Source organism: Nakaseomyces bracarensis (genome assembly GCF_045282275.1).
Source record: "Nakaseomyces bracarensis strain CBM3 chromosome Unknown Scaff12_0, whole genome shotgun sequence".
Lineage (NCBI taxonomy): Eukaryota > Fungi > Ascomycota > Saccharomycetes > Saccharomycetales > Saccharomycetaceae > Nakaseomyces > Nakaseomyces bracarensis.
The window spans coordinates 177465-199455 of record NW_027263958.1 but is presented as its reverse complement, the minus strand read 5'-3'; the positions used below and the strand labels follow the sequence as shown (position 1 = coordinate 199455).

The 21991-nt window shown below is 36.5% G+C and overlaps 8 protein-coding genes across 8 annotated transcripts; 5 read left to right on the top strand and 3 right to left on the bottom strand.

The window, feature by feature from the left end:
• Positions 1 to 22: 22 nt before the first annotated feature.
• On the bottom strand, positions 23 to 1081 carry FBP1 (fructose 1,6-bisphosphate 1-phosphatase; the record flags this gene model as incomplete). Its single annotated transcript, XM_071053699.1, has 1 exon — positions 23 to 1081. One exon carries the CDS (start codon positions 1079 to 1081, stop codon positions 23 to 25), a length of 1059 nt encoding a protein of 352 aa, XP_070910111.1.
• A 1098-nt stretch (positions 1082 to 2179) lies between these two features.
• On the top strand, positions 2180 to 3619 carry SEC61 (translocon subunit SEC61; the record flags this gene model as incomplete). The annotated part of the gene is made up of 1 exon (XM_071053698.1): positions 2180 to 3619. The coding sequence occupies one exon, from the start codon at positions 2180 to 2182 to the stop codon at positions 3617 to 3619; it is 1440 nt and encodes a 479-aa protein (XP_070910110.1).
• Positions 3620 to 5255: 1636 nt separating this feature from the next.
• Positions 5256 to 6341, top strand: RNJ42_03533 (mannose-1-phosphate guanyltransferase; the record flags this gene model as incomplete). Its single annotated transcript, XM_071053697.1, has 1 exon — positions 5256 to 6341. The coding sequence occupies one exon, from the start codon at positions 5256 to 5258 to the stop codon at positions 6339 to 6341; it is 1086 nt and encodes a 361-aa protein (XP_070910109.1).
• Positions 6342 to 7268: 927 nt separating this feature from the next.
• CSR1 (Csr1p) lies at positions 7269 to 8642 on the top strand (the record flags this gene model as incomplete). The annotated part of the gene is made up of 1 exon (XM_071053696.1): positions 7269 to 8642. The coding sequence occupies one exon, from the start codon at positions 7269 to 7271 to the stop codon at positions 8640 to 8642; it is 1374 nt and encodes a 457-aa protein (XP_070910108.1).
• Positions 8643 to 9140: 498 nt separating this feature from the next.
• On the top strand, positions 9141 to 11264 carry CTF3 (Ctf3p; the record flags this gene model as incomplete). The annotated part of the gene is made up of 1 exon (XM_071053695.1): positions 9141 to 11264. One exon carries the CDS (start codon positions 9141 to 9143, stop codon positions 11262 to 11264), a length of 2124 nt encoding a protein of 707 aa, XP_070910107.1.
• A 203-nt stretch (positions 11265 to 11467) lies between these two features.
• On the bottom strand, positions 11468 to 14176 carry NAM2 (leucine--tRNA ligase NAM2; the record flags this gene model as incomplete). The annotated part of the gene is made up of 1 exon (XM_071053694.1): positions 11468 to 14176. One exon carries the CDS (start codon positions 14174 to 14176, stop codon positions 11468 to 11470), a length of 2709 nt encoding a protein of 902 aa, XP_070910106.1.
• Positions 14177 to 14476: 300 nt separating this feature from the next.
• On the top strand, positions 14477 to 17737 carry SMC6 (DNA repair protein SMC6; the record flags this gene model as incomplete). The annotated part of the gene is made up of 1 exon (XM_071053693.1): positions 14477 to 17737. One exon carries the CDS (start codon positions 14477 to 14479, stop codon positions 17735 to 17737), a length of 3261 nt encoding a protein of 1086 aa, XP_070910105.1.
• A 64-nt stretch (positions 17738 to 17801) lies between these two features.
• IKI3 (Elongator subunit IKI3) lies at positions 17802 to 21800 on the bottom strand (the record flags this gene model as incomplete). The annotated part of the gene is made up of 1 exon (XM_071053692.1): positions 17802 to 21800. One exon carries the CDS (start codon positions 21798 to 21800, stop codon positions 17802 to 17804), a length of 3999 nt encoding a protein of 1332 aa, XP_070910104.1.
• Between the last annotated feature and the right edge of the window lie 191 nt (positions 21801 to 21991).

Genomic DNA, 21991 nt, shown 5'->3' with positions numbered 1-21991 from the left:
ACATTTGTTAATATTATGGATTTCACTGCTTACCAATATGTTCTAGGAATTTGTTAACCTCACCAGCAGAACCTAACCAAATGGAAGATTTGTCGTGAATGTGGGAAGGAGTCAAGTCAAGGATACGTTCACCTTTGTCATTTACCGCCTTACCACCGGCTTGTTCCACAAGGAAGGCCATTGGGAAGGCCTCGTAAAGCAATCTCAATTTTCCATCTGGCTTCAACCTGTCACCTGGGTAACTAAACAGTCCACCATACAGGAAGGTCCTGTGGACATCTGCTACCATGGCACCGATATAACGAAGTGAGTAAGGTTTGCCCTTATTAGACTCCTGTCCTTCCTTTAAGGAGTCAATGAAAGAGATGATCTTAGGATCCCAGTAGAGTCTGTTACCCTCGTTAACGGAGTAGATAGCTCTGAAGTCTGGGATTCTGATGTTTGGCTGTGTCAAGATGAACTCACCGAGGTTGGTGTCCAGTGTGAACCCGTCCACACCGTTACCCATGGTCAACATGAGATGTGTGGAGGCACCGTACATGGCGTAACACGCAGCGACCATATCATCACCATTCCGCAGCACATCCTCCTTCGTACCCTTGGATCCGGGCTTCAACTTGAAGATCGACACGATTGTACCTACTGAGACACCTGCGTCCAGGTTGGAGGACCCATCGATCGGGTCGCAACAGACCGCATATGTACCGGTCTCCGTAGGGAACACGATCAGATCTTCCTGTTCTTCTGAGACCAGAATCTTGATGAACCCACACCCCTTCATGGCATTGATGAAGATCTCGTCTCCGAGAACGTCTAGCTTCTTCTGCTCGTCACCTGTGGAGTTGGAAGCACCCGCAAGCCCGATCAAGTTCACCAGCTCCGCACGTCTAATTGTCTGGGAGATGAATTTGAATGCGAACCCGAGAGCGTTTAACACTAAACTGAAATCACCGCGCGCCGTCTTCACAGACTTCTGGTTCTCCACTATAAAACGTGGCAGTGTAACGATATCCGTATCGAAATCCTCCATAGAGGCCCTTCTCTGCGCATTTCCTGCAGAAGCAACTGAACTAACTGGCATTTTACTTGTATTTAATAATTGGTAACTTGTTGTTTCAACAACTGTTCTTTCATCTACAAAAGCGTATTAAAAAAAATACTCAAATTGGTTTGTAAGCACATTCTGGTAATCTACTTATATAGTTTTTCTAGGGCAGTTAAGATAATAAAAAAGAGCTAATATTACATCTCTGCGATCCCATTGGTCCGGACAGATGCGCCAACAAGACCAAGGTAAATGGACAAAGTCCCCTTATACCCGAAAAGTAACCCATAACACCGCTTCCTTTTTTCTACAGCCCCACTTAACGGTGTTTTATTGTCTCGTCTCTCTGTGTCTCTCTGTGTCTCTCTGTGTCTCTGTGTCTGTGTGTCTCTAACGTATATAATCCGAGAAAACAATCCGCCCCGCACTCGCGCATGTGTATACAGCCGCATCTGGTTTTTTTTGACTCTTAGATTAATCACATGATGAGAACGTATATATAGATATAATAACATACGTGAATATCACACACTCCTCCGTACAACATGCTATACTCGACTTTGTTGTGAAGACAAAGGCTACGACAAATTGCTTACGTGGTGTTTTCCAGAGGAAAGTGGCGAAAAAATATATATATATATATGTGTTGTACACGACTATCTAGGAACACATAGAACAACCATACAGCGAGACGAGAGTACAAACACAGCGTAGTGTACTATAAACACAGCGTAGTGTACTACAAACACAGCGTAGTGTACTACAAACAACGATACCAACACGATACACCAGGTGTCAAAAGGGTGTTTTAATACGGTTTGATTATGGGCAATTGGGCAATTGGGCACTTTTGCAGTTGTGAAATTGTGAAATTTGAAAGAAGAAGAAAAAAAAAGGGCCAGCAAGCAATTTTTTTTTTTTCTTTTGTGTGTTGTTCTTCTTTCAAATGTCGATCACTTTTATTGAAGGGGGAAGAAAAAAAATAAAACCAAAAGGAGAGGTTTTCTAATTAATATATTAAGGAATTGAAAAAATATATATATAAATAAATCTTTCATTCTTTTAAGGTAAATCAATTCGACAAATAATAATAATAAAAAAACAAAAAAAGATCGATATAAAAATTATAAAGGAATGTCAGACCGTATATTGGATTTGTTTAAACCGTTTGAGGCATTTCTACCTGAGGTTATTGCTCCAGAACGTAAAGTTCCATACAACCAGAAATTGATATGGACTGGTGTCTCTTTGCTGATCTTTTTGGTCATGAGTCAAATTCCACTATATGGTATTGTCTCTGCTGAGACTTCTGACCCGCTATACTGGCTGAGAGCCATGCTTGCCTCGAATAGAGGTACGCTGATGGAACTTGGTGTCTCCCCAATTATCACCTCCTCGATGATCTTCCAATTCTTGCAAGGTACCCAGATATTGCAAGTCTCAATGGATAGCAAGGAGGACCGTGAGTTGTACCAAATCGCACAAAAGGTGTGTGCCATTGTCCTTACTTTCGGTCAAGCCCTTGTCGTTGTTATGACTGGTAACTACGGCCCACCATCTGAACTAGGTATTGCCATCTGTATGCTTCTGATCTTCCAATTGATGTTCGCCTCTGTCATTGTCCTATTGCTAGATGAATTGTTGTCTAAAGGTTATGGTCTAGGTTCCGGTATCTCTTTGTTCACTGCCACCAACATCGCTGAATCCATCTTCTGGAAGGCCTTCGCACCAACCACTGTTGACAACGGCCGTGGTAAGGAATTCGAAGGTGCCGTCATTGCTTTCTTCCACTTGTTGGCTGTGAGAAAGGACAAGAAGAGAGCTCTTGTCGAGGCTTTCTACAGAGAAAACTTGCCAAACATGTTCCAAGTTGTCTCCACCGTCTTTGTGTTCCTGTTTGTTTTGTACTTGCAAGGTTTCCGTTACGAATTGCCAATTAAGTCCACCAGAGTCAGAGGTCAAATGGGTCTGTACCCAATCAAGTTGTTCTACACTTCCAACACCCCAATCATGCTACAAAGTGCTTTGTCCTCTAACATCTTCTTGATCTCCCAAATCTTGTACCAGAAGTTCCCATCTAACCCAGTTGTCGGTTTGCTAGGTACCTGGGGTGCTGACTCCAAGTTCGGTGGTCAAAATGCTCCTCTAGGTGGTTTGTCATACTACTTGCAACCAATTGGCTCTGTCAAGATGGCTCTATTGGATCCAATTAGAACCCTAGTATACACTTCTTTCGTTGTTGGTACCTGTGCTCTGTTCTCCAAGACCTGGATCGAAATCTCCGGTACCTCTCCAAAGGACGTCGCTAAGCAATTCAAGGACCAAGGTATGGTTATCAGCGGTAAGAGGGAAACCAGTGTTTACAAGGAGCTAAAGAAGATTATCCCAACTGCTGCTGCCTTCGGTGGTGCCTGTATCGGTGCTCTATCTGTTGGTTCCGATTTGTTGGGTACCTTGGGTGCCGGTGCTTCCATCCTATTGGCCACCACTACCATCTACGGTTACTACGAGGCTGCTGCCAAGGAAGGTGGTTTCACTAAGAACTTGGTTGATGGTTTCGGTGATATGATGTAATCGAAACTCTACAAAGAAATGAAATAAATACTTTACCCCCAAAGAAAGCGATTGAGAGTTGTTTAATCCTTGAATTATTCCATTACTATTTTCTACTTATCATAATTTTTTTTTTTTTAACTCTATATGGTAATGCATTTTGTATTAATAAATGGAATAACAAAGGGATAGTAAAATCATATCGCAAGAAAGATCAAAAAAAAAAATATCTCTATGAAATAGAAAGAAGACCAAAAGAAAAAAACTTGTACTAAAATATATATTAAATGTTTTAATAACTACTACAATTAAAAAATAATGTATTAAAAAAAAATAATAATAATATTGCAAATAATAAACGGACTTGTGACTTACATAAACAATTGACGTTCAATACGTACCGTCAACAGTGATAAATATGGCTAAAAATGGGTATTTTTGTTGTTATGACATTCCCATCGGACTCAAAGTCTTTGTTTAGCTTAATTTCTACTAATAAATGAATAAGTCCCTCATTGTTACAGCTTTTAACAGTACGTTTAATACACGTGTTGTGTCATGTCAAATAGACCTGATATTCCCACCCAAACCAACAACTGCCTTCAAAAACAAATACCGAGTATGGGATACCAATTCCACCTTCTAGCAGATATATCACTAAATACGTAGTTCCTTAAGACTTGTACACTTGTACCCTCCCCCACTCTTCATATAGTCATAGTAGACGATTACTCTATAAATAGAAACAAAAACCAAGAAAAAAAGAAAGAAAAAAGACCTACGTCCGGTAAGAAATTTTCAGAACACGTCATGCGAAATTTTTACTCTCTGTTTTTGTTTTTGTTTTAGTTGTTGTCAATTTTTTCTGTTCGGTGCCTTATTCGGTGCTCTTCATTTCTTTCTTTTTCAATTTTTTTTCGTTAAGACACTTTTTTGGTAGTACTCTTGCTGAAGCAGCACTCCATACACCCTATGAGTGCTGCTACGGTTTTACTACGTTATGCCTTCATTTCTTAGGTTGAAATTCTTAAATTGTGAAGATCCTGGCTGCATTCAGGGCAAAGGCGTTTTCCCTTTAAAACCAGCTAACTTTTAACCCACTCTTTATCCATTGTTCTATTTAAATGGTAAACCTGTTAGACACAACATAAAAAAAAAAAAAGTGCCACTTGTTTCTTTCTTTAAAAGAAATGTTAAGAGACTTATCGTATCGTATCGTATCTCTAGTGTACTAGGGCTTATCCTCTTATTGTTGGGACTATTTTCTTTATGTAGAAAGACAAGACAAAAAAGGGCTGTACACCCATAGTCATACGTTGTTATTTACCACCACGTTGTTTACAAAACAAATAACAACAAATCACACCCCCACTTACCAATTTGTTCAAGTATTGATATTTATATATATATATATATATACTTATCTGTTGTTTTTTGTTTTTTTGTATTAGACACATAACTTTCTTTGTACTTGTAGCCTACATCTCTGACGGTAAACACAACTTCAATATAGTATTATTCATTTAATTCTAAAAGCAGAGTTCCCTTGTTAAAAACCCAATTTTTTTATTTGTTTTAAACTAATTAGTCAAAACAAAACAAAAAAATAAATAAAACAATAATAAAAATATATCTACTATACTAACAAGCTACAACTATGAAAGGTTTAATTTTAGTCGGTGGTTACGGTACTAGATTGAGACCTCTAACCTTGTCGATGCCAAAGCCATTGGTTGAGTTCTGCAACAGACCTATGATTCTACATCAAATTGAGGCTTTGGCTGAAGCAGGTGTTACTGACATCGTTTTGGCTGTCAATTACAGACCAGAAGTTATGGTTGAGACTTTGAAGAAGTATGAGAAAGAATACGGTGTCAACATTACTTTCTCCGTCGAGACCGAACCATTGGGTACCGCTGGTCCATTGAAGCTTGCAGAGAAGATCTTGAAAAAGGATAACTCTCCATTCTTCGTTCTAAACTCAGATGTTATCTGTGAATACCCTTTCAAGGAACTCGCCGATTACCATAGGGCTCACGGTGGTAAAGGTACCATCGTCGCTACCAAGGTCGATGAACCATCCAAGTACGGTGTGATTGTCCACGACATCGGTACGCCTAACTTGATCGACAGATTTGTCGAGAAGCCAAAAGAGTTCGTCGGTAACAGAATTAACGCCGGTCTATATATCTTGAACCCAGAAGTCATTGACCTAATTGAAATGAAACCAACCTCGATCGAAACAGAGACCTTCCCAAAGCTAGTCCAAGAAAAACAATTGTACACTTTTGATTTGGAAGGTTTCTGGATGGATGTCGGTCAACCTAAGGATTTCCTGGCTGGTACAGGACTATATCTACAATCTCTTGCTAAGAGAGCCCCACAAAAGTTGACCACAGCCGACAACATCGTCAGTAACGCTATCATTGACCCCACCGCCAAGATCTCCCCAGACGCCAAAATTGGTCCTGACGTCGTCATTGGCCCTAACTGTATTGTTGGCTCCGGTGTAAGAATTGTCAGATCCGTACTATTGAAGAACGTGGTGGTGAAGGACAACTCTCTAATCAAGGACTCCATCCTAGGTTGGGATTCTACTGTCGGCAGATGGTGTCGTCTAGAGGGATGTACTGTCCTGGGCCGTGACGTCGAAGTTAAGGACGAAGTCTACGTCAACGGTGGTAAAGTTCTACCACACAAATCCATCTCTGCCAATGTCCCAACAGAAGCTATTATCATGTGAGTGATAATATCTTCCTTGTTAAGAAACGACAGAAAGTGAATACACTTTATTATATATTTCCCACAATCTTTTTTTTCTATTTATCACAACACTTAATCATACTAGTAATGTCACCTATGTAACACGTTTATTCTTTAATTATAATATTATGTTTTTCTATAATCCTTCTCTTTTCAAATATGGTTAATACTAAATTACAATAATGACGTCATTTTTTTGGTAAAATCTCGCAATGATTTACGCTTTTTTTCCCTCTCTATCTCCTTCGGGCTGTTCTACGCGTTATTCTGAGAGTGATCCGCAAATCAATATATTTCTTCTTAGTAGATCAGTTTAAGGTATATTGCTATTTTAAAGGGTGGAGAGATATTTTATCTGTGCTCTTATATACTCACACGCTCTCCAAGTTTAAACTAATGCGAACACCGTATCCCTCCCCTCCCCATCTATCATTGTTTTTAGCTCAAGGGAGACTTTGAGACCGGGTTGGGGGACTTACGATTCTTTCAATAACGGGATATCATATAACACCATATATATATTGCACTGGTTCATATTCCCTTTTTTGAAAATCACTATATGTTGGGTAGAATTGTTGAATTTTTAGTACACGTGATTTTTTGGGAGGGACTTCGATTTTTCGGACTCGTATAGCAGATTTTAAGCCGAGCTTGTGAAAAAAAAAACAACATCAGCCATATAGCAAGCCAATTATAGGAGTTCAGTTAAAAGTTTTAAATTACTTCTTTGTCTTCAAATATATTAATAGCTAGTAACAGGAATATCAATATTAGGATCTTTCTTAAGATCAATTTAAAATAGAAGAAAGAGAAAAAGAAAAACCGGGAAAACAATTAAAATAATACTAAACTCATATTAAGGGTACTAAGAGAAAAATTACTGTAAGAGTAAGTGAAAAAAAAAAAAATGACTACTGATACTGAGTCTATGAGAAGTAAATCTAAAGATGAGAAGTGGAAATCCAGTATAGCACCGTTAGAGAGGGAAGTGGTTGTTCCACCTGACCAGGAACATTCTTTGAAGCAGATATGGGTATACTTGCTGCATTTGTGGAATATTCCTGTTGATGGAAGCATTGTCTTTAAAGATATCAGGCACCAAGAGATCTCTGAGTTGGCTTCGGGTGTCTCCAACCTTAGTGCGTCCGATAAGGGTAAGAAAAAGAGTTCCTTTTGGGGTAGGAAGTCCGCATCTTCCACTGAGGTAAACGTTAACCCTAAGGACGAATCTGAGCACGGGATACATCACGCACGTCATTCTGCTACACCTTATGTGAAGGGAAACGTTCATCCGGAATTCAAAAAGATGGAGCTAGAACCTGAGTCCTCATACAAGGAATTTTGGGAATCATTGAGAATAGAACCACCAGATGCAATCCTAGTGAGATTCTTGAAAGCTAGAAAATGGCATATGGATAAAACCCTTCATATGCTTGCCAAGGACATCAACTGGAGGTGTACTAACGACTTTGATATCAACGGTATTATCAATGGAGGCGAAGTGGCCATGGTAAAGAATGATGTCAAGGGTGTTGTAAAGAATATCGAACTACAGAAGGCTATTATTGCTGGTAAGGATTTGGAAGGCAGACCTATTATACTTGTTAGACCTAAAGTACATTACTCATCTGACCAAACTGAGGAGGAACTTGAAAAGTATGCACTGCTGGTTATTGAACAATCTAAACTATTCCTAAAGCCACCACATCTAAAACAAGCGGGCATTCTATTCGACCTGACTGGGTTTTCGCTGTCAAACATGGACTACACACCAGTTAAGTTTTTGATAACATGTTTTGAAGCTCATTACCCAGAGTCCTTAGGACATTTATTTATTCATAAAGCGCCATGGATTTTCTCTCCTATATGGAACATCGTGAAGAATTGGCTGGATCCAGTTGTTGCATCAAAGATCATGTTCACCAAAAATGTGGATGAATTGTCTAAGTACATGGCTAAGGATCAAATACCAGAATATTTAGGAGGTACTCTGAAACTAAATCTAGATAAATATGACATGCCAGATGGCAGTAAGGACGAACTTCTAAAAGATACGGCTACCCGTGATAAACTTCTTGTAGAGAGAGAAGAATTGATCCAAGAATTCTTGAAACGTACTGCTGAATGGATTGAAACGGACCCAGCTGATAAAGAGAAACACGATTTGGTGAGAAATAAGAGAGCTCAACTATCTGAGAAGATAGATAACAATTATATTGCATTAGATCCTTATATTAGATCTAGATCAGCTTACGATATCAGAGGTGAACTAAAAGTTTGAAGAGAAAAAAAAAGTTCCCACTTATAGTTTTGTAAAGTAAACGCTGATTATTTAATAGGCCAATCCAAATAGTACATCAGTTGTTTGGTTGTTATCTTTTACAGACACAGTAAGAAATTAATTTTTTCGTATTTTATTTATATTATTCTATTCAGTAACGAATATAAATAGCAACTCATAAATGAAAATGATCAAAGAATTTATGTGTATTAGTTTATTATTTTTTTTGTACCATAGGGCCTGTAAGTGTATTATATTAGTTATATATTCTTGAAATCGTCACCAACCTACCTGATATTATCAAAAAAAGCTTAAATTTTAAAAATTAGCTGGAAAAACGCGATGAGCTACAAAAAGGTAAACAATGAAAAAAAAAAAAAAAAAAAAAATAAATTAAGGTGAACAGATATAATGATTACACTTTAGTAGTGTAAGTTTAATACCTTAGCTGATATAAGCTATACGTATTATTTTTGTTTACTGCGCTATCTTTTACAGATGGAGACATTAATCAATACAGCTATTGATAATCTGATTAATATCAATGAACCTGTTACACCAGCGTATATTAAACTTCAGTTGGATGTCATTTATAAACAGACGGTCAAATTTGGATTAAACAATGCGCAATTGGAGAAACTGTTAAGTTTCTTGTGTGCTACAAACATTATAACCGATGAGACAAAACTATATGTTATCAAAAACTGTTTATTCCCTTGTGAATACATTGAGAAACCAGTAATTTCGACTATAATAAATAATTTAGGCACACCTACAATATATTCTCCATTCCAACTGATCTTGAAACCAGAAATACAGGAATCACTTTGTGAATGGTTAGTCAAGGTTTTTTTTATTGTAAAAGATGATGTCAATATTGATACCTCTATATGGATTCATCTTTGGCAATATAAGTATCTACAAAAATGGCTGACTTTTATCATAATATGGTCAACACGTTTTCCATCGGATGTCAAGACTTGGAAAATATCTCTTTTGAAAAAAATTGGTTTGAAATCTATGTATAAAGATGGCGCCCTATATGCTACAGCAATTCTTAAAAAGTACCAGATTCTTTTGGGTTACTCTCAGGTGATATCAGATGCAATTTCTGATCTTAAGGTACCTATAACGAAACTTGAAAAACTATCAAAATTAAAAATTCAGACATTATTTTTCAGACAAGTTTGTGAAATACTGATAACTACTGATCCTGACAGTTTTACAAATGAAATGCTTCATAAAAGATGTGATGAGTTAAAAAATCAGCTTTCAGTATCCGTGGACTATAAAGAGATGTTGCCATTTGTAACAAAAAATCGAGGCATACAGGATACGATAGATATTAATTCTGTTAAGGAACTGGTAAGTAACTGGAACTTGGATCATATCATGGTTGGTAATGTAGTCAGCGACTTCCAGGACATTAGCACGCCAATCAGTATATTGCCAATAATAAAAATTATACATGAAAGAAAACTTAAAACTCTCACCGATGTATTATGTGACATTGTAAAATTGCAGGTTAATTTTATATTTCAGTCCACTGATCATGATGAAAAAGATATGTTTAGATTGTTGCATAGGGTTCGTTTATTTTCTACTGTAATCCCAGGAATTATAAAGTTAATAAGGGATAATTTTTTAAATGCAGAATACCTGTCGAAAAATAAAGTTTTCTTTCAATTACTCTTTGGATTTAGTCCTGTTTTAAGTCAGAAAAATAGTGAATATCTAGAAGTTGTTCAAAAGCTGGTCTTTAGACATACTACTACTGCTCTAAGTATCGAAAATATTAATGCTAAAAACAACACAATAGTACCAACTATTTTAACTAGGCTCTATTTCGATATATTTAACCTGGTCAACTGCAATAATAATTCTGTGAATAAAGATATAACTAGAATATTTGCAAAATTGGGAAACCTGAGTTTTAATAGAATATTTGACAACCCAATAAGATTTTTTGATATATCTGGAGCATTATATTATATGACTGTATTGAATAATGTTCTCCAGTCAAATACTCTTTATGAGCATATCCCAAATATTATATTAGAACCGTACAAACTGAAGCATATCGTACTACAGTTTGATCCATTACTTTTAAATATTGTCTGCAATTATCTCGCATTAGCTAAGGGGACAATAGCATCCTACGCAACAAAAAAAGAATCCATTAAGATTCATAATCAATTTCTTTTAGATTTGACGAACTATTTGTGGAGAAATAAAATCAGTAGCTCAGATATAATATTTGACATACCGACTGCATTCATCTCAAAAGTAACTGAAAATCTTTATTTACCAAGCATATCAAGGAATGACAAAGCCGTTTTTAGTATCACTGGTATTCCGGCGACTAGTTTTGTATTCTACCATGCGTTGAGGAGTATAGAAAGTGAATACGGGTGTGTAATTGAGTACAATTCTGAATATTCGAATTCTGGATTCAAGAAATTCGTGAGCTCCCTTCCTAATAGGGATAACTGGATAGAGGGAATTAAGGATTTTGATGATTTAAAAAGATTGGTTTTGAAATCAATAGCTGGAATTGAAGGATATAACGATATTGCATTGTTTTTATACACATTTATAAAGAGTCTATCATCTAATAACTAATTCTTTTAAGCGTAATTCTGAATATCTCCTCAAAATCCGTTGTAGTAAACTAACTTTAAACTTAGTGTAGGTATCGGATAAGAAGTTCTTATTTACTATGTCATTAAAAGTATTTACTGGTATTTTACATGAATTTCAGCTTAAGAATATTTACAATTTTTCTCCAATGGTTCGTTATGGCAGCGCTTCACGTAATTACTTCATTAATATATCAAACTTATCAGCTCTTCTTTTTTAATAAGTCTTTTTAAAGTGCCTTTGGGGATAAAGCGTTGGCCTTCGGGTGTTAGTCTTAGCTCTTCTAGAATTTCTTCATTATCTTTATCACAGAAATCTTTTCCTGCTTGATGCATGAATTTCATTCTTCCATTTACAAATATCTTGAAATTTTTTGTCGTAGAAGTTATTAATTCTTCAATTGTGGGCCAACAATAAATATTGAAAGACTCGTCAGTTTTTGAGATAAATTCAGCCAATTCTTCACTAATGGAAGGTGTCACCGGATAAATTACAGTGATTAATTTCTTGAGGTTTTTTACAATCAGTCCAGAATTAATATTCTTGTTTGTAGAAGCATTCTCGATTAATGTCGTCAGTTTCATGTAGTCAGAAATTAATGTATTTAAAGATAAATTGCCTTGGAAAGAATTCGTTATAGCTTGTAAAAGTGATTGGGACTCGTTGTGAAATGCACACTCATCATTGTTCAAACTGGTATTTTTGTAGATATTATTTGTTTGTACAGGGAATATCTTGAAGCATAGTTTGTTTAATTTGTCAATCCACCTTTCAACACCAATAATTTTTTCCTCATCCCATCTCAATGCATCTGTTATTGGACTTTGGAATAAGATATGAGCTCTGGTAGCATCTGGGCCATGGAGAGCGATGCATTCAATAGGATCAGCACCGTTGTACTTTGACTTGGACATTTTTTCATATTTAATTAATGGAACCTTCTGTTTTCCCTTTATCAAGTTTTCGACATTACCATCCTGTATTTGAAGTTCAGATGCTGTTAGGAACTTACCGGTATCAGGGTCAATATAAGTTTTTCCTTGTACCATACCTTGTGTTACCAGCTGTTTAAACGGTTCGTTAAAATTTAGATATCCATCCCAAACACCAATTGAAGAGAGGAATTTGGATATGAATCGAGAATAAAGTAAATGTAGTATTGCGTGTTCAACTCCACCGATGTATATATCTACTGGGAGATGTTGATTAGCTTTGAGGGAGGAACATGGAACCTCAGTGTTTTTAGGATCTAGATACCGGAAAAAATACCAAGAACTGTCAATAAAAGTATCCATTGTATCAGTTTCTCTTTTAGCATTTTGTCCACATGAAGGACATTTGACATTAACGAATTCTGATATGGTATCGAGTGGATTACCTTTATCATGGAGACCTTCAACATATGGTAAAGTGACTGGTAAATTCTCTTCAGGAACAGGTACTGTACCACAATCACTGCAATGTATAATAGGAATTGGAGCTCCCCAGTATCTTTGTCTGCTTATCAGCCAATCTTTTAATCTATATCTAGTAGTGTGTCTAGCTATATCCTTTTTAGTGAGTTCGTCAACTAACTCTTTTCTTGCATCTTTGGAGGTCATGCCAGAGTAATTTAGGCATTTTTCGTTCAAAATACCATCCTTCTCAGTATAAGGAACCATTTGACCAAGTTCTAATTCCACTTTCTCGGCTACTGGCTCCACACAAGTATATATACCATCCATTGGACCAATATTTAGTTTGTAAAACTCAAAATCTCTTTCATCATGGCCAGGACAACCCATAACTGCTGAAGGAATATCACCATAGCCACTTATGACATAAGGGGCAGTATATACTGGTATTTTCTGTTTAGTAACAGGGTTAATAACATAAAGATCCCTCAATATATATCCTTCCTTTGAATCTTCTGGTAAATTTTTAGCATTATCTAAGAATCGAGTTAATTTTGTATCGTTCTTAGAGAAACTTGTCACAATTGGATGATCTAAGGCCAATACAACATATTGTACCGCAAATAAAGTTTCGGCTCTTGTCGTAAAGACAACAATGTCATCAAATTGGTGTGTTTCATTATCAGAAATAGCAAATTTAATTTCAGCTCCTTTAGAAGCACCAATCCAATTTTTCTGCATAGTTTTAACCTTTGATGGCCATTTATCCAACTTTTCCAGATCGGTTTTCAGCTCCTCAGCAAATTGAGTGATACCTAAAAACCACTGGGTAAGTTGTTTTTTCTCCACTAGTGCACCTGATCTCCATGATTTCCCATTAGCATCGACTTGCTCATTAGCTAGGACCGTTTTATCTACTGGATCCCAGTTGATCTCTGCAGCCTTTCTATAGGCCAAGCCTTTTTTAAATAGCTGCAAGAATATCCATTGGGTGAATTTATAATACTCTGGATCACAGGTTGTTACTTCTCTATCCCAATCAAAGTTAGCTAACATACCATTCATTTGTTCCTTCATCTTACTGATATTTTCCTTAGTCCATACAGCAGGGTCTATTCCTCGCTCTATGGCTGCATTTTCCGCCGGTAAACCAAAGGCATCCCAACCAATTGGGTGAAGCACATTGTACCCTCTTTGCTTGTAAAACCGATTCAGTGTGTCACTGATAACATACACTCTCAAGTGTCCCATATGTAGCATCCCCGATGGGTACGGAAACATCGACAAAATATATATGTCTCGGTTAGGTTTGCCCTCCACAGGTGCAAAGGGCACCTTCACATCCTTGGGTACTCCTAAAACAGTCTTGTGACGCCACTTGTTTCCAATATCGACTAACCTGCTTGAAATACCTTGAGAACCAGAACCAGAACCAGAAGCTGGCTTCGCATAAAATCGCACTAACCCCCTGGCTATCTCAAACTTGTTATAGACCCCCATTTTTCCCCCACAAACAATCTGGACTTATAACTACTTCTCGTATACTAGCAGTCTCTAGTATAGAAACATATAGTTTTAAATAGCACTTGTATGGTGATAAACCTTAAAATGCCAAATGACTGAAATTTTAAAGGTTGCTTCAAAATTTCGCGATGAGCTTTATTGAAAAAATAGATCAAGCTGGTATTTCAAGAAGAACCTAATGGATTGAATATCTATATCACAGCTGATGAAAAGGTTCTAATAAGCTGTTATTTTAATATTATATCTATAAGTATAACCAGTACTAAAACAGAGGCGATGACAGAGCTTCGACAGAAGAGACCTTTGGATGTTGATAGTCTGGTGCAAGCTGGGACTGAGATCGATGATGATGGCGTAAGGAAGCGAGTTAGAAGACATGAATTCAGTGCTATGACACAGTACAATTCTGTGGGTGACGGTGAAGATGTGGTATTGCCTCCACCGGGTTTTATTAGGAAGATATCGCTTAAGAACTTCATGTGCCACAGAAATTTTGATGTTGAACTAGGGCCTGGACTGAACTTTATAGTCGGGAAGAACGGTAGTGGTAAAAGTGCTATTTTGACAGCCATTACTATTGGATTGGGTGCTAAAGCTAGTGATACCAATAGGGGTTCTTCTTTGAAGGATTTAATCACTTCTGGTTGTAACTCTTCGAAAATTACTATATACCTAAGCAATGAGGGTATCGGTGCGTATGTTCCAAAGGAGAAGGAGTATGGAAAAACAATAATTATTGAAAGAACTATAAGTAGGAATGCGGCGGCATCGTTTAGTCTCAAATCAGAAAATGGATCGGAAATCAGTAACAAGAAGAAGGATTTACAAGAAATACTGGACTATTTTTCGATACCTATAAGTAATCCTATGTGTTTTCTAAGTCAAGATGCTGCTAGATCATTTTTAACTGCAAGTACTCCCTCTGATAAATACAATCACTTTGTGAAAGGTACTTTACTGAAGCAGATTGAGGAACACCTTGAAAGAGCAAAATCTGTTCATAATGAATCTACCTCAGTCATGGAACTTCATACAGAAAGCTTAAGAGATTTACAGCAAAATTATGAGAAGGCCAAGAATGATTTAAAGCAAATATCGAAAACTTCAGATTTAAATGAAAGACTGAAATTGCTTACAGGAAAGGCCCTGTGGCTTAGCGTAGATGAAAATAATTCCAATATACAAAAATTACAGGAAAATATTAATAAATATCAACATGAGATAGCAAAACTTAACGATAAGATAATATCAAGACAGCAACAAATAGATAATCTTAGAGAAGATATTGAAAATTTTGAAGCAGAGATACCTAATAGAATATCTATTATAAAGGAAAAAGAAGAAGGTTTCCAGTTGATAAATGAAAAAATTCGTGAATCTAAAGCAGAATATGAAGAGGAAGAAAATAATGAAAAAGAAATTATTGCTAACATAAAAAGATGTCAGAAGTTTATAGCAAAATTAGACCAAAGCATTGCTGATCTTCAAAGTAAACAAGAACAGGAACAAGGTGGAGATAAGGAAAATATGTTAAAGGAAATGGAGAATTTAAAGATTGAAAATGGAGAAATACGTCAAAATATTGATGCCTTTAATACAAAAATTCAGGATGTCAATACTGAAATACGTGAATTAATTTCGGAAAGAGGTAACAATATTAAACTATTAGAAAACCAAATTAACGAAAAGAGAAGAGAAATCAATGATACGAGACAAGGGAAGTCCACATTCCTTAGAAATTTTGATAATAATATGGAATATCTTATGAGAACTCTTGAGTCACGAAAGTCTGAATTCTCCACTCCACCTATTGGTCCATTAGGAAATTATGTATCCTTAAGATCTGGTTTTGAGGAATGGGCACCTTCTATTCAAAGATACTTGACCACAACACTGAGTTCTTTCATTGTTGCTACACACAAAGATAATGAATTGCTTAGAAAGATAATGCATTCTTGTAAAATTCGAACTTCTAATTTTCCAGTAATTACCTATAAGCTCTCCTTAGTTCGTGCGACAAATCCTAATAATATGACATCCCATCCTACCATTATTCAGGCATTGGAATTCAAAAAAAATGAACTTTCAGTGGTGTTTTGTGATATGAATAAAATTGATAAAGTAGTTCTGATTAAAAACATGGATGACGCCAGGAGGTTTTTACTTTCTAGTAATCAAAATGATATATCTATGGCGCTATCTATAAGAGACGATAGTTATGGTTACCAGTTAACCGGTGGTACTAGAATAGACACAGTCAAATATCAAGAGAAAGTAAGACTGAAAGTTGGTGAATCGTCTGAGGATAACATTGCTTATATTCAAAATATTATTAGAAAATATGAAACTGAACTACGGGATATAAAATCCCGATACTCTGAAAGAATAGAAAATAAAAAATCAGAGCTTAATGACTTGAATGATGAAGTAACAAAATGCGGTCGATTGTACAGAATCAACAATGAGAAAATAGTACATCTAAAGACGAACTTAAGTAAGGAGGTTGATACAGGAAAACTTAATACACAAATAGAAGAAAGGAAAAACCAGGTCATTGCTATAGAAAGTTATAAAGATTCAAGAACTGTCATCCAGGAAAAACTTGTTTCTATGGTTCAAAAATTACAACCGTTGCAGGAGCAATATAATAGTCATAAAAGGGAGCTCGCTTCAGCAGAAGAAGAACTTCATGAAAAGAAGACCTCTATTAAAACTACGAAAGATAAAATATTGAAATATCATGACCATATTAAAGAGCTACAGATCTCTATTAAGGATTATCAAACAATCATTCCAAAAACGGAGGCAAATGTGAAGGATCTAGAAGCTGGTGTTGCCGTACAAGAAAAGAATGCCGAGGAAGTTTGTTCAAGATCGGAACTCTTACCTGATTTGCCAGATAACCAGGAAGAGATTAAACATGAATTGAAGGCTATACAGGTGAAACTGCGTGAGGCTGAAAAAATGATGGGTATGACACAGCAACAGATAGTAAATAACTACAGTAACGCAAAAAAGAAATTTGCTGATGCAAGTAATAAGTATAAGATCATAGAAAATGTCCTTGAAAAACTAACGAAATCTATTAAACTGAGAGAACAAAATTTAGAAAGAACTCAGCAAATAACCTTCTTTGAGGCTGATAATGATTTCAAGTCTTCGATGAGGATCAGAAAGTTTGCAGGACACTTAGATTTTAACAAAAGAGATAAAAAACTTGGTATTCTTATCCTGACACCTAATGATGATAAGTACCGTGAAGTTAGCACATTTTCAGGAGGTGAAAAGTCTTACTCTCAAATGGCGCTATTATTAGCTACCTGGAGGCCAATGAGGTCCCGACTAATTGCGTTGGATGAATTTGATGTTTTCATGGATCAAGTCAACAGAAAGATTGGCTCAAAATTGATCGTAAAGAAGTTAAAGGATATACCGGGGACTCAGACGATTATCATTACTCCGCAGGACATAGGTGGGATTGCAGAAATTGATGACAGTGTCCATATATTAAAAATGAAAGATCCAAAGAGGCACTAGGGTTTTAAATGGTAATCTTATAGAAAACTTACTATATTTATAATATAAATAATATTTATAATTTTTAGTAGTCGATTATTTTATTAATAGGGAATTGGGGAATGTCTGGAATTGGAATTTCCGGAATTAAGTAAACTTCACCATTTTCGTTAATTCTCTCCCTATCCTTTTCACTGATGCTATAAATCTCTTGGATATTATCCTTCAGTAGCACCAAAACTTCAATAAAATTTTTCTGTATTTGATATGCCTGTTCTCTTTTATTCCTTCTGCATAAACCTTCTATCAGATTATTGGCTTCATGGAGAGTTTGTCTTAAACGCTCGATTAATCTACCAATAGACTGTACCAGATATTCTTCCTCATAAATTGTACCCTTTTTACCACGAGCTCTCTTCCTTTCTTCACGACGCTTATTTTTGGCAGTTCTTCTGGAAGCACCAGTCTTAGCTGTACCTCCGGTTTTACCTGTATATCTAGTGAAAAATGATTCTTTTGTAGACGTTTCAGATGGTGCAATTGACACATCATCAGCTTGTTCTGTTTCCTGTCCATAGAATGCATAAGGATCTTCTTCTTTTTTCGCTCTAAGATCTCTTAGCCTCTTCAGTTGAGAATTAATTTGGCCTTTACAATCAGCTAAAAGTTCTGCAATAACACCAAAACCGTCGTCTAACTGTGGGTCTACAACCTCTTCAATGAGCTCGATCTGTTTGTTTTTTATAGCTGTCATTATGGCCGTATCGTACAGGTAAGCTTTACAGTAGTGCTCTATAGCTTCTTTAGTATTCTGGATATAGAAAAGTTCGATTTGGGCGGCATCTTCGTATTTGTGTTCAAAAACAAGTGATCCTACTAGTTCAGCAGCTAGTTCAGCAATCTGCTCGGGAAATTTAATCTCGGCAATACCCAAAGCTTGCTTCCACTTTTTAGCAGAAACATATGCATTCATTGCTTCTTTATATTGTTCTAACATCTCAAAAATTGTACCAGCTTCTCCATATTGTTGTTTTGAAAGTAAATCTTTAGCATAGCTACTGTAAATAATATTCTGTTTTGGTATATCGTAGCGGAAAATTGAAAGTGCAGTCAAGTATAGATTATGATTCTCTACATATTCAACAATTTCATCTGAAATTGTATTTGATGATTCTTCAATGGCAATTAAGTGCGTTAGAGCTTTTTCGTAATTACCCAAGTGATTATCAATCATAAATTTACGACGGTTTGGTGTTTCAACGTGAAGCGTTTGTAAGAATGTCAGGTATTCACGGGGATCCATTTGCGACTTTTGTGCAACTAATAAGGCTAATTCGACATCATATATGGAAAGAGCGACCTTGTAAATAATGTTCACATCCTGAAGGAAACAAAGGTAAGTAAGTGAGGAATCGCGTTCTTCTTCATTTTTTAAACCTGCAATCAATAATAGGGCGGATTCCAAATCCTGAGGATTCTTAGAAGCGTAAGCTGTAATGATGGTTTGTACGTATTTAGTCCTGTAGTCTTCATTAGATAGAAGGATCTCTAGTATAGCATCACATATTTTATTGACTTTGGATTTGGAAGGGTCGAAAAGCTTTTTCTTCATATATTCTTGCATTTCTGTTAATGGTTCTGGGGAAGTCTCGAAAGTTTGAGACATATCGGTATTCAATGTTTCCTTATATTTAGTTTCTGCTACATTATCTTCACCGAGACATGATATGAAAAGATTTAAATGATCTGGTGTTTCGACCTGTTCGATAAAGTTAACCAAATTATCCATAAATAATTCAGGAGCATAGTCATAGAGAATATCAAGGTTAATTCTATGGGTTCTGCAAATAATAAAAGCATCCTTATATTTCAAGTCTAGAATATTACGACGAACTTCTGATAGAACCATAATACGAGGATAAATAGTTTCTAAATTACCTCTTTGGGCCTGAAGTACAACTGCGGCCTTAGAAGGCATAGAAGTCACTAGACATGAACCTCGCTCGATAGCCCTGACTCTTTCATCTTCGACATTATCCTCAACGATAGGTAATGGTTTAAAAATAGTGGTATTCAAATGAACAAATTGTAAGTTATGCTGGGCTGTAGTGAATAGTAAGAACTTATCTGTTAATTCAATTGAAGTCACGGCCGATGTTAAAAGAACATCATTGGCGTAAAGTTTACCGTAAAATGTCAATCCAAAAGCAATTAATTCTGAACTGTCAGATTCCCAAGTGTTTTCAGTACTCTCGACAATATTATGTACTCTTTTAACTCTGAAGTCTTTGACGAGCTGTGGGAATTTGGTGATTTGTTTTAGTTGACCTTCAACATCAACCTGGTATATGCTACCATCACGAGTTTCGTATACAAGGTGATTATAGTTAAAATCAGATTTTAACAACACAACTTTGTCAAAAACGTCAACAATATTAAGAACTACGGGTTGAGAAATATCTTGAACATCAATCATTGCAATATGGGATAAATTATCGGAGTCCAACAAAATACCTACTATATTATCATTTATAAATGCAACTTGACGTAAATCATCTATATTTGATGCAAAGCTGGCTTTAGGTAATTCACTGACAACCGTAGGGTGTTGACCTTTTTTCATATCTTCCATACTCGGGACATAAGCAATTACTAGAGCATCCTTGGTAATGGCAGCAAATATTTCATTTGATAAGCTGCATGCGACGTCAGTTACATTATCAGGTGCCTCAAAGTCTCTGTAATAGATAGGAGGGGGTACATTAGCTAAAGCAAAAGGTGTAATATTCACAGTGCTACCATCGATGACAATAGAGGTACCATTGTCAAATGGAGCAAGGGTTGGTCCGTTAGTAGACTTATATGCAAAATCGACGATGTTTATGCAGTTTTTACTCCCAAACATCAGGGTGAAATCCTTCTCTTGGTGCCACTTGGCAAACTGTATATCTTCGGAGTAAATTTCTTGCTTCAAATACCAGTGGTAGTTCTTTGTGATCCAAAGCTGAATTCTATCCTTAAGCACTATTGTTAAAACTTCTGAATTGCAATTCCAGCATATTGATCTAACTTCTTCATCCAAAGGTAATCTTGTGTCAAATTCACCATGTCTTAGACCATTTCTTTCAAAAAAGATGAGATCAAGAGAACTTTCTTCATCTAAATACGTTTTTCTTTGGATAGATGCGATAAGAGAACCTTGAGGTTTCCAACTCAAGTTGTGTTCCATTCCATCCACTGGTTCAGATGCACTATCAAGCACACCATCACGTGTGAACACTCTAAAGGCTCTTCTATTAACCTCTGTCATTTCATCTTCTGTGCTAGTAACGGTTTCGATGGTAGAAACTGCAAAATACTCACAGTCACCACGCCACGAGATAGTTACTTCCTTTGTGTCTAAAGAAGTTGTCTCACCGGAATCTACCATATAAGGCATTGTAGGGTCTCTTAACTCAGTACCGACCAAACCGGAAGCCTTTAGACTGGCCAACGCATCACGTTCCATAGCTCTGGCACCTTTACCTCTGAATTGTGTTTCTTTCTTACCCCAGCCCACAGTGACATGTTTAGACTTCTTAAGATCATCTGTTTCTAAATGATATTCTGATATAGGTTCTAGCATTCTACTCAGAAGTACGACATTTCGTTCTTTTGTTACGAGGACCAGAGTCTCTTCATCTAGGGACCATTCTGCGGCATCAATACCATTATCAATTGTACCAGCAATCTCCACGACGGTGTTAGCGGGATCATACGAGGCAGGGTCGTATGTTGCAGTTATAATATCACCTTGTTGGAAGATAAGTACTAACTGATTCATATCTCCAAAATGGCTAAACGACAGTAACTTGTCGTTAAATGTCTGAATGTTAAAGGAAGCCAAGATGTTCCTGGACCCATCCTTCATGAATTGCTGTACCTCAATAGCACCCATTTCCAAAGAACCCAACACACATGTAATACTATCCGTCATCATATCAAACGCACTATCTAGCAAAGAGTGCACAGATTCCTGCGCATCTTCATCCGCGGTGGCCTGAGGCCTCAATTTACCTTTATTCAAGGTGATCAAATTACGCATCCTAACGAGAAACGAACTTTGTACTGGATAATATATGTCACTGTATCCTCTACTTTATATGAGATTTTTTGTCTTATATTTATGGTATTTTTTTCAGCCAGAAATTGCAAGTTCGTCTAGATCTCTAAGTAATAGTCAAAATGCTAAATGACAAACCTAATACCACTTCCGATGAGCTTGGTAACATTTGT